Source organism: Poeciliopsis prolifica, unplaced genomic scaffold (assembly GCF_027474105.1).
Source record: "Poeciliopsis prolifica strain line A6 unplaced genomic scaffold, Auburn_PproV2 SCAFFOLD072, whole genome shotgun sequence".
Taxonomy (NCBI): domain Eukaryota; kingdom Metazoa; phylum Chordata; class Actinopteri; order Cyprinodontiformes; family Poeciliidae; genus Poeciliopsis; species Poeciliopsis prolifica.
The window spans coordinates 322501-334650 of NW_026562447.1; the positions used below are offsets into that span (position 1 = coordinate 322501).

The following is a 12150-nucleotide window of genomic DNA, read 5'->3' on the forward strand; positions in this document are numbered from 1 at the left end:
CCAAAAGGTCACCACTTAGATTTAACAAATTTAACACACAAGCTTTAATTATAGTCATTAAAGCTTGCTCACACACAAGATGTGTGTGTGTGTGTGTGTGTGTGATGTTTGTGGACTCACAGTATAGTTAAATTAGAAATATTTTAAAAATATAACAGGTTTCATGTTTTCCCTATATTTTTTCCGCATTTTGTAATGTTGCAACCACAAACTCTTAAATTCTTTGGGAGGAAGATGTTATTTTACAAATTTCATTAAATGGAAGTAACATAATGCTCAGCGTTTCACATTTCTTACCCCCTATAGTCAATTAAAACTGTATGTTTGAATGAAATGCAATAAAAAAGCTCAGTGCTTTTGTAAACCACAATATCTGGTAATCAAAACGCTCGAAAAATAATAAATGAGGCAAATTCAGTCATTTGGGTGTTTTTCTTCTGTTTTATTGCTCAGCAGTAAAAAGTACAGTGTATACTACAGTACAAAAAATAACATTATGTTTAAACACTGCTCCACCGTGCCACTGAACGTTTTGTTAAAATATTCACATTTTGAGCGTGCAAAACAAGCCCAGCTGTGAGCATCTGATGCAGGAGATATTTTCATGTATAGTTGTATTGTTCAGCACCACCTTTCGACCTGGTGATTTCACAACTGATGCCTTGTAACGCGAAAATACAAAATAAAATCTTTAGCAACAACAGAGGCAGCAGCCAGCATTGATTATTGATTTAAACTGCAGCAATGCAAAAGTGAAACAGATGACAGCGGGACCACAAACTATTCAGTAGAACCAGCTCTTACAGAAAATATTCAGCACACACTGTTTGCCTCACTGTATTTTTATGTGATTCACAATCATTCAACACTTCAACAAACACATTAATGGAGACGGCTACAGCAGAGAGGATGAGCTATTTTGTTTCCTACAGTGTTGAAAAGCTCTCTCCACAACATAGACAAGAGACAGACACACATTCAGAGGCAGACGTAGGGACAAACGGACCAAACTGAGCAAACAAAGACCCAACGTCATGATGAGCCTTCAGTAACCAGGATATTTGGTAAACAGGGTACAATTCATCTGGTCACGCTGATATGCTCATTCAGTACACAAGCTGTTAATTTCGCTCCATCACACCCAAACAGGTATAAAGAGCCAACATTAAGACATCTACATTGTCCCTCCTCAGAAAAGCTGGTGACGCATCAGAGGAAAAGTCATTTTAGAACAATTGAATTCTCTAAAATCCAAAGACTCTTAAATATTCTGGTCAAATCAGTCAGTAGAATCTGGGCCTGCGTTTACCAAACTGCCTTATCAGGTCCATGTATAAATACCTAAACATTTTAATAACATTAAGATGTTAAATGTACTAATTGTTGAAACATTTTTATAGAAAATGTCAAGATGAAGGGCATTATGTTTACCATATAGATGATGTGTATTGTGTAGTATTTTCATTTTATTCAAACAAAGTAGTTTTTATGAGCAAACTTTCTCTAAAGGCATTTCCTGTGTGGAATTAGTTGAAGCATCAGTTGAATTTAAAAGTTGCCTCTAAGGATGAGGCCTTTTTACTTTTTACCTCCAGTAAACAACCTAAACTTAATCTTGGGATAATTCTGACAAGAAATCAGGCTCAGTTTCTTGATAGCATGTGTAGAATTAATTTAAATTGGTTAATTATAAGACAATTTTTGAGTATTGGTTAAAGTTTTTATTTGGTTTGAGGTCAGTGCTGAACCAGAAGCTTGAATTATTCACATTAGATCTATTCTTTAAGGCATGTTTGTGATTATTGTCTTGTAAACAATAAACCTTATTAATGTCCAAACCTTATTAATTGCTATAAAAGCAATACAGTATGGGTTAAACTTGCTAAGGGACATTTAGACAAATACTTTTGGAAGTGAAACCATGTTTGCAATTTAATCAAATTCACAATAATTAGCCACCCAATACTTCTTTTAAAAAATAATTGCAGTTATATTTTGAATAATCACTTCAGCCTGGAAAACAAACCACTAAAGTAAATAATTAAAAGCCTCAACTAATAAGACATTTTTGTTGATGATGAATAATGTAAACTTCTGATTGGATCTGTATTTTCTGAAGAGTTGATAAACACAGGCCCTGATTTTTCATCTCTGTTTTCCTCTTTAAATAAGTAGTTGCTATGTTCAAGTTCAGCAGGCTTTTGTATTTTGGAATTAATTTTCAAAGAAAAAAAATACAAATAACAGCTTTAAAGGTTTCATAGCACACCTTTTTCTTCTAAAGCAGATTTTATGTGGCAAACATCCACAGTGCAATTACTATTAAGCCACTGTAATGCGACAAAACTCACATATACTCTGTATTATATAAAGACAATAGAAACCTTTATCACAATTAAGCCTTCTTGTAGAAAATGTACATCAGAAAAATATGCAGGTGCATCCTCGTAAATAACATCTGTTTTAGTGTCGCTTTTCGTTCGGGTTGCTCTTTGTGTTGTTAAAAGTTTCTGAATATTTAATCCAGTGTATAAAATAGACGGCCGCAGCAGGAGGAGCAGGAACCGTCACTACATGGCAGAGGCTTTGTCTCTGTTGATGAAGAGGGTCTCCTGGCAGAAAGGGTTAACCAGGACCACGCTGCTGCCACTGTAGTCTCCATTAGGGGGCAGGCAAGTGTCATGCTCCTGAAAATTCAAACAGAAAACCTTTAGTGCATGCCAAAAAAATGTTGATTTCTATGATGGCGCTAAACCAAACCTAAACCAAATCTAACCCCATATCTAGTACCAAATGAAGAGCTAGGATACAGTGAAGCGTAAAGAGAGCAGGGTAGAGTATCTGTAAAAACAAAAGGAAGAGTGGGGTGGATGTGAAAGGCTGAGAAACAATGGGGACAGATGACTCAGAAGAAAACGTTAACTGCAGAGGTGAAGGCAGAGGGAAGAGCGGGGGGCTAATGGTGGTGAGTCAGCGGTAATGAAGTGGAGCTGGAGGAGGAAGGAGGTGTGGAAAAAACAAAATGATTTGTTTTCCAGCAGGAATGAAGCCGTTTCATCAGTGAGGCCCAATCTAATCACACAGCATCCCCCTGTCTAGATTTATGATCGGAGCCCTGCCTTTTCATTTACCTACAGGCCTCCGAGGGAAGCTACAGTTAGAGAAATCTGCTCTACAGGAACACGTAAAGCATGAGGAGGGGGGATTAATAACACCTGGATGTCACCAAAGGCATGCCATACATGATCCGACCTCATCGTCTCTGTCCTGACAGCCCCAAAGGTAGCAGGGCAATGCAAATGAAACAACAGGAGAGAACCACAAGAAAGAAGACACAGAAAGAAGCCATGACTGCAAAGATGATAAACAGAAACTTGCAAACAAACGACAGAAGAGGTGAATTTGCAGCTCTGGAATCCGAACAGAGGTCATGCATTTCCTTTTCCAGTAGATGGAGCTGTAATGCACCAAGAAGCTTCAATCTTCAGGTGGGAATTGACAGCCTGGGAGATTTATGGTTTTAATTGTTCAGTTTAAAGAAGAATTAACCATCATATTATGGTAAAATATGGTGAGACTTTTCTGTTTAATTCATACTTGTAATGAAAAGTTTGTCTCTTTTTAAAGTTCTTTTTAAAAGCTAAAGGAGTATTTAAATTGGACTTTGTGTAGCTAAAGCAATCTATTTTAAAAATAGATTTTTTAAAATAAATGTAATAATTTAATAAAACATGCAAACTGTTCAATTACAATGAATTTCAATAATGCTAAAAGTTTGGTTTTTCCAATTTTAAGATGGTGAAATGGTGTCAGCGTAGCATAACGCTAACCCACATGGTGGCAAATCCAAACGCTGCTAAAAAGAAAACAAAATTTCTCAAAAATTTCCAGAACAAATAATGAAAACAAATGTATTTCTATATATTTAAAAAATAATAATTATAGTGTGTAACTTTTTTGTATGCTCAGGTAAGAAAACAAGAGTTTTTAAAACTAAATTTGATATTAAGCCTGCTGTCTTATGTAAAGTTAAGAAACTATCGCTGTTTATATGTTATTTGGAGATTGGCAAATATTTACTTACACTTTTTCCAGTGTTGTGGACAAACATATTCAGCTGAACTTATTTAAGGAGCATTAACTTTTTGGAGAACGTTGAATTTAACAAAGCTGCTTTTTTTTACTTGATGTCATTAATGGTGCTCTGTTGAGGAGCAAACAGCTGCTGCACACTGATCATGTTTTAGAATGAACTTTAATCACAAAAGCAGAAAAAATGAAGGGGCAAATCAAAAATCTGAAGTTGGACCTTAGAAACAAACACTCTTATGATTCTGTTCAATACTGTCCAGGATTTTGTAGCTAACCATAATAGATTTTTCATTATGTTGTGATGCAATTAAAACAACGCTTAAAACAAACTAATCTATGAAAATATTCAGTCTCCTTAAAAAGAGACCATAAGTAGAAATTCTCTTCTTGTTCCTAAAAAAACAAGGAGAGAATTGCGTAAACACAATTCAAGCGTTAAGTTTGCATCAGCAGGCACCTGGAGGCTTGCTGACAGGGGAGATTGGACCTGGATGCTCTTGTTGTTTCCATGCTCATTAACAGCATTCTGCTGACCTGCGGTGAAGCAAGTAAATGTCCTGGCACTTCCGAGTGTGTAGTGCTGCTGCGCAGTGATAGAGCCGTAGCGAGTGGGTGGTTTGTACCTCGCTCTCCAGATTATGGATCTCTCTGGGCAGTTCCACGGCGTGTCTGCTGAAGTAGTCCATAGTGATGGCGTTGTTCCAGTAACTGAGGTTGTTCTCCTGATTGGTTGACTTCTTCTTCCTCCTCATGCAGCACACTGTCAACAGCACAGCTATGGTAGGACAACACAGCAGGGGTTAGTTCAGAAAACAGTCAAATAGAAGCTGTCATGTCTCAGAACAAGCTACTGTAGAATGACATTTGGTTGAAAGGTGAAAAATATCCCAAAACATAGCTTAGAAATTTGTTTATATAGTCAGATCCAAACAAGGATTATCAAGAAAAAAAAAGTCTCCAAAAAGAACTGATTAAAATGTAGAAAACTGTATTTTGCCTCAGGTTAAGCATATTCCTCCTGTTGAAACTATTTTGCTATTAACATGGAGCCCTGAGGGGGTTTCTGTCAGCTGTCGAAATGCATCCTGAGAAACCTTAGAGATCAATTTAGGCAAGGAAAGTCAACTCTGAATATTCTGTGAAACTCAACAATGGAAGGAGATGAGCTCACAGATTATATGCTGATAAAGCTGTGAGAACGTTTCAGCTTGGATGGGCATGGAGGGGATTAATGTAAAAGGTCATTATGAAAGTTTATGTTTTATTAAAAATGTAAATATGTTTTTTAAAAACATGCGTTGCTATGATTGCTAAGGAGTATCAAAATGACAGATGTTTGTTACTTTTAAGTTTTCCCTTGGGATTTAGAAAGAAATTTGGAAATTGCTTTTGTCACTGAGCGCCATTCCTGTATAAAAATATTCTATTAATTAAGATTCTATACAGACCCATCCATTTTAAAATATTCACAAACTCAAATTAAACAAATCTGTTCTTTTTAATTATTCATTCACACTGATTTTCTACTCCATCCATTAGGGGGCGCTGCAGAATCCCTAAAGATGATCAGCCCCTGTCCCACAAACTAAAAGTGGAAGACGCTTGTAACTTGCCAAACGTGAAAAATTAAACAGCTTGTCTTGATTTTCCAATTCTTGGGAGATTTCTTATGTTTGCATTACAGATGATGTTACTTACAAATGGAGGAAACAGGCACACTGATCGCCAGCACAATCCACACGATGTCCATCATGTTTAGGCAGATGGTCGTTGGCGACAGTTGGGGGTTGACGGTGGAGCCCAAGCTGTTACCGGCTGCAGCGGGCTCGCTGGTTGTGGCTGGGAGCTGTCTGTTGAGGAAGTTCCCGCTGTCTGTGAAGGGAGCCTTCGAGCTGTTTCCGAGAGTGGACGCCTCCTCGGCCCGGCCCGAGGTGCTGTTGGAGAACAGGCTTGCAAGGCCAGTTACGTGACCCAGCTGGTGTCCCAAAGGTGAGCTGTCTGTCCCGTTACCCAGAACTACCCGGGTCTCCTCGGTGGTGCCTGAAGAGTTGATAGAGATGACTGTTGGTTTGTGTGTTTTCATGCTCGCTTCGGTGGATTTGACTGGAATGGGTGCAGGAGAAGTAAACTTTTCCAAAGGGCTGGGGACTGGCGTTGCGGGTCCTTCGGTTGACTTCATCAGCAACTGAGCTGTGGGCGCCTCATCCACACCAGGAACCTGTCGCAGAACGATGGTGTGGGACACAAACAACTCTGGGGATCCAATAACCTGCTCCCTGAGTTTCAGGCCCTGTGGAGGATCAACGTCAGCTGGTGAAAGAGGATGAGTGGAGGGCCACAACTGTATGGAATCGGTAAGATCCTGAGGCTTCTTTCTCTCGTCTGTATCCTTTCTAACTGATTCAAACTTGGACATAACGCCGCTGCCATCGTTTACAGTTTCAGAACTGGGCCCCAAGGGGCGAGTTACATGGCTATCAGTGCTCACAGTGCTTGGTGTGACAATGTTTGTGTCAAGCATGATGGAAGGAGGGAGGCCAGTAGTAGCAAGGACGATCTTTGAGGATGGTGCGCCTCTGGATGACCATTCCCCACTGGTGGAGCCTTCCTGATGCCAGTCCGGAGAGGGAGGTTTGGTGTGAGATAGGGAGCCGCTGTGGGTGGTTGCCATGTAGACAGAGTCCTGGGATATGTGGCTTGGGTACGGCTCCGGTGTTGGCAAAGCCACTCCAATGGTCAGTGCTAGAAATGCCAGAACACCTGTAGAAACACCATGGGAATTCTAATTATTAGCATCTAATCAACAAGAACAGGTTCATTCAAAACTAAATTCTCGCCCATAAATACATATTTCATCATGTCTGGCAGATTTAAGCAGTCATTATTTCTTCCAAGCGTATTATTGCAAGCTGCAGCTAAAACTGACCCTCTCAGGTGTTCAGATCAGACAGGAAGCCTCGTCTTGAATTCATTACGCTTCTCAGGATTTAATCAACTCAACTGGTGTGTCACTCACCTACTTTAATTAAATAGCTTTATTAACTACATTATTCAGCAGACTGGTATCACTGCGCAAATCCTTGCATGCATGAGGTAACGGAGGACGTCTTCTACTTCAAACATTGTAGAGGAAAGACTCTGAAATCCCTACAGAGCTATCAGCTGTGGCAGTAAAGTAAAAAGCAATTATCTGGCTTCATTCTGTGAAAAAATCCAAAGAGCTTTGTGTCAAAAATGACCAGCTTAACATGCTAAAACCATCCGACAGATTTGGCTCCTCTGTGTCGGTCCTATGAAGTGACAAGCTATTAGCAGCTGTCGAGGGATTATCGGTTCTAACTTGTTATCCAGACAACATGAAATCCATAGGAGGGAGGAGTGTGGAAGGGCTTATTAATGTCTCTTCTTCTCTGACCATTTATGGACATTGCCCAGCATGGGTTGCTGAAAGGTGTGGGTTCAATTCCAGCTTCCTCAATCAGGCACTTAATTTTATGTTATCTGCCCATCTGCATATTGGAGTATGAATGTGTGCATGTTTGTAAGCTTAGTCAATTTACCATTTAGAGCAGCTAGGACTGAGTTATGCATGTGCATATTTGTTTGATGCTGATTGGTGTCTTTTTGTTTTTAAAGATGACCAATGATGCTTCCTTGAACATATTAGGACAGGTCTATGGGGGATACAAAACATTTTCCAGACACCAGAAAAACATTAACTTATTGCCAAAAACCGACAGGGTGTTTTTTTTTAAAGACCTTGGGCTGTTCTTAAAAGCACTAGAGACGAATACATTTTGCATTAATGTATCCAGTGGCACTAGTAGCCTTTATTCCAAAGTAGATGGACATTGCCCGGGTCCCTCTTGAAAATGAGATCCAGATCTCAACGGAGTTTACCTTGTTAAATAAAGGAAATAAAAAAAAGGAAGAAGGGCAGAAAGAGAAAGGGAAGACATGATGCCGATGGTACGAGGTACAAATTGTACCACTGTGTCGAGTCCTGCAGCCTCTGTGGTGCGTCTGCTCTACCACTGAGCCATGACACGCCCCAGATGCTGATGCAAGTCACACCAATCAACCATGAGATAATGACTTCTGATAGGTAACGTGAGTATAACTGCTTATCACACAAAAAATGTTTAGCACTTGCATCCATGAATTTACAAGTAAGCTATTTTGTCCCACAAAAGCTACTTAATAACCACAATTAAATCAGGAAAAAAAGACATAATCACCCTTTATGGCTCTTGGATGAGTCTGTAGCTCTGAGTGTGCACATTTTTAAAACAAGGACACAGAGTACACAGAGTGTTGAACTGCTGAATACTAAATGCTGAATTTTTCTGGAGGTATTTATTTTATGGCAGCATGATGTGGAATGCAGTGACATGTTTTGACAGTTTGTGCCATCACTGGTAATGCAGACGTATGCCATTCAGGAACAACACTGTGGCTGACTGATTCTTTTCTATTATTTATTTTCTATTATTCAGACAACAGCTGAGCCCTGAGCCACAGAGGAATAAACTTTATCCGGATTCATCAGATGTCAGGTTTTCACGTTTTAATGGGATATGTTGACAGCAGGAAAATTGTAAATCACTTCTGCCTTTATCCTTTTTTGTAATATAACAGGAACAATTTTAATATTTAGATAAGATTTGAATGGATTTCGGATTTTCAGATTGTAAAACATGCATTTATGAAATGTTACCAAAACAGGGCATAGATCAAAACCTTCTACCTTTTACCCAAAAAAAGGTCTGACAGAGACAATTGCTGATACACAAAACTCATGTTTCAACTTGTTTGTATTATCAAAAATGTGTTTATTGTAACACATACATAAAAATGATCCTATTAGTAAAACTTTTTGAAATGTTTTTCTTTTCTTGGTACATAAAAGACCCATATTTTACCCCTATTTAACGCTAGTGCATTTTTGAAAACAATGGTGGTACAGTACCTATTAAAGCTTCTAATTATATTATTTTGTCCAAACACAATCCCAAAACCAAACATAAGAGAGTTTCCTCTGGCAGGGAATAAAAAGCCTTGGGTTTCTGAATCAGAGTCACTGGGAAATAAAAGGAAAAACATGGAGTTGCAGAAAACTCTGAGTCTTCAGACTGTCATTTATGGTCCTCTATCAGTAACTAAGGAAACCAAGTTTACATCTTCAAAAAGAAATAGAGAGGAGAGAGAAAATGAGACAAGATCATTTTGATTAAAATTTCTTAGAAACAGGAGAGTATACAACCAAAAATAGCCAAATTAGCAAAGTGAAATGTAAGAACATCAGAATCAGGAGAAACTCAATGATGATTCAAACTCTGCTTCTGAATCAATAGTCATCCTCCTCTCGAATCAATCACACAGACATGCAGAATAATGGGTCAGAACAGTTTCCCACTAACCAAGTTAAATTGGTCTGTGACAGATCTGTGACTCCAGGTGCAAAATACTAAGTTGTTGCTGATTTATGATTGCTTGATCTTCTTTAATATAATCCACAGGCATTAAGACCTTTGCTGATTATGAATGGCGGAAATCATTGCAGATGATTACGAGTTTTAAGCTTTTTAAGATGTAAAGTATGCCAAATTGTTACCCAAAAGAATTCATAGCCCTTGAAATTTTCCATATTTCAACACTTTAAAACCACAAAAAGTACTTTATCAGATTTGATATAACACAAATAAGACTTGAATTTGTATATATATATATTAAACATTTCCTTACACATGAATTTTGAAAATTGTGACTTGCATATTTTTCTGGTCAAAGTACTCCGCAACAGATTCCTTTTAGAAGTCACATAACTTTTAACATGTGTGTACTTTATGTTCTATACAGTTTAAAACAAGTTAATTATTTTCATGCTAGGTAACAAGCTTAGCATCACTAGGGTTGCTACGTAATGGCATCAATGTGACTTAATACTCGGGAGTTTTAAAATTGGCTCCTTTTCCAAACAAAGAAAACCATTAACATATTGCCAAAAAACATTAGGGTGTTTTTTTAAGCACTTGTGCTGATTTTAGAAATAGTTGAGATCAAAATGAAAGTATAAAAATGTGCAGGATATGAGTTTTGTATAACAGTTCCCCTTTAAAGATGATCTCTGAGATATTAGATGGGAAAAGGAGATTTTTTTAAGTTGGCCAAAATTTGATAAATGATTGAAGTGAGAATAATTATGTACAATAAATACTGTTTAGGATGCACTCCAACTCTGATTTAGTGTTTTTTGGTGACTTATTATTGTAAAATTCTCCATGAGCATAAACAAATGCAAGAAAAATACTTAGAGTTTATTATATCAACGTTTATAAGCAGATTACACAACACATAACAACCTTGAGGCAATCTCAAGTCAGTCAAATCAGCAGCAAATGTGTTTTAAACTTCCTTTTTACCTTTTATACAGGTATATAATAATATATATTTTTGCAGCCTTTTGTTGCATATGTAAATGTTGCATATGTTTATGTAAATGTTAGTTTAAACTTTTTCCAGCAGGTGTTTGTAAGGTGAAAAGATGAATGGAGACAGAAATCCAGGCATGGCCTGCACAGAGACGAATTAACAAAAGAGAGATGATTGAAAAGACCCAGGAAGCATAAGATTTATGAACATCTATTATTGCGGCAAAGCACTGACAATACGATGAGGCAGCGTAGAGGAACAAGCATTTGAGAGAGAGGAGAATGAAGGAGGAACGCTTTACTTCATTTATCCTTGTCACCAAAAAGCAACTATTGATCAAAATTTTCAGTTTCCTCACACGACTAAAAGGCCAAACCAGTAGATTTTAATGGGAATACTAAGCTGAAGGTAACTCTTTGAAAACAGAAAACAATGCCAAGGCATATTTATTCAGAGATCTTACCCTTATTTAGCTAAATAGTAGCTCTAACTTGTTTTGCCTTATACAACTACATAGATAAATGGCAATTCATGCAACAAACCTGCTGAATTAAGATATTTTGAATGCATGAGAGGCCGGCGTCGATCGCTGAAGTCCTCCATTGATGCTTTCTAGGACATCAATAAATCATGGTGTAAAGCAGGATCCTGCCCGCTGATCCACAGAAAGACTTTGTCCCACCAATCACTCAACATTAGACTCAATGTCATGGGTCCAAAGTGGCGGTCACTACATTTAAACTCACATCGGTGGAATGGTAACAATCACAATTACTCCTGCTCACTAAATTCTTAGCTTTTGATTAAATTCAGCCGATTCGTCCAAAATACTGAAGTGCTTAACCTGATGTGTGGAAACTACCATTTCTGCACCAACCTGACGCTCCACTGGGTGCACAAAGAGTCTGTTTGTGAAGCGAGTGTTGAATCTGATTTCACAGCATCATCAGAGAACAGCTGGCAGAAGCTCACTCCAACTGGATGCTCTACAAGGAGCCAAAAACAAACACTGGAAACTCATCCATCATCATAATGGCGACGGTTTATCTCTGATCCTGAACCGTTACTGCTCTGTCATCCCTGCTCAGCCGCATGACAGGAAATAACTTCACTGAATGTGGAGGAAACAAAATACAGATCCACTGCCAATGTGGCCAAGGTGACAAGTAAATATTCATTGGTTTGTGGGTGTAGAAAAAAACCCCCTCAGAATTCAGACATTTTTTAGTCAGATAATTTAACTTTATGTCTCTAGATTTGTTTGTTTGTGCTTCAGATTACAAGTGGATTAAGAGCATTGAAATAAATTCTATATTAAAGTCAGAATTATTATTCTTACTACTTCTGAATCTTCTAATCAAAAGTACAATACTATAACATCATAATCTATGTTATGGTTGTCAAGATTTGAAATATACAAATGTCCGAGCTCCTAATGAAGTCATTATGAACATTATATTTATTTAAAAAATATTTTACATCCAGTCTGTGAGCAACCATGTGTGACATCTTCCTTTAGACACCAAAGGCACCAAAATTAAAGACAGTATTGAAAGATGCTCTCACCACTACTAAGCCACATTTAGGTTCATTAATGCTGATCATATCCACTCCACAGTAATAAAA

General features: G+C 37.9%; 1 protein-coding gene across 3 annotated transcripts in view; it reads right to left on the minus strand.

Moving 5' to 3' along the window:
- Nucleotides 1–427: 427 nt before the first annotated feature.
- Nucleotides 428–12150, minus strand: part of tmem108 (transmembrane protein 108) — a 36830-nt gene continuing 25107 nt past the window's right edge. For all 3 annotated transcript variants that reach the window (XM_055020973.1, XM_055020972.1, XM_055020974.1), the window contains exons 3-5: nt 5791–6852; nt 4716–4867; nt 428–2687 (exon numbers count right to left, since the gene is read on the minus strand). In XM_055020973.1, coding sequence (XP_054876948.1) covers nt 2571–2687; nt 4716–4867; nt 5791–6852 — 1331 coding nt within the window. In that variant the 3' untranslated portion in view covers nt 428–2570. The remainder of the gene's footprint in view (nt 2688–4715; nt 4868–5790; nt 6853–12150) is intronic.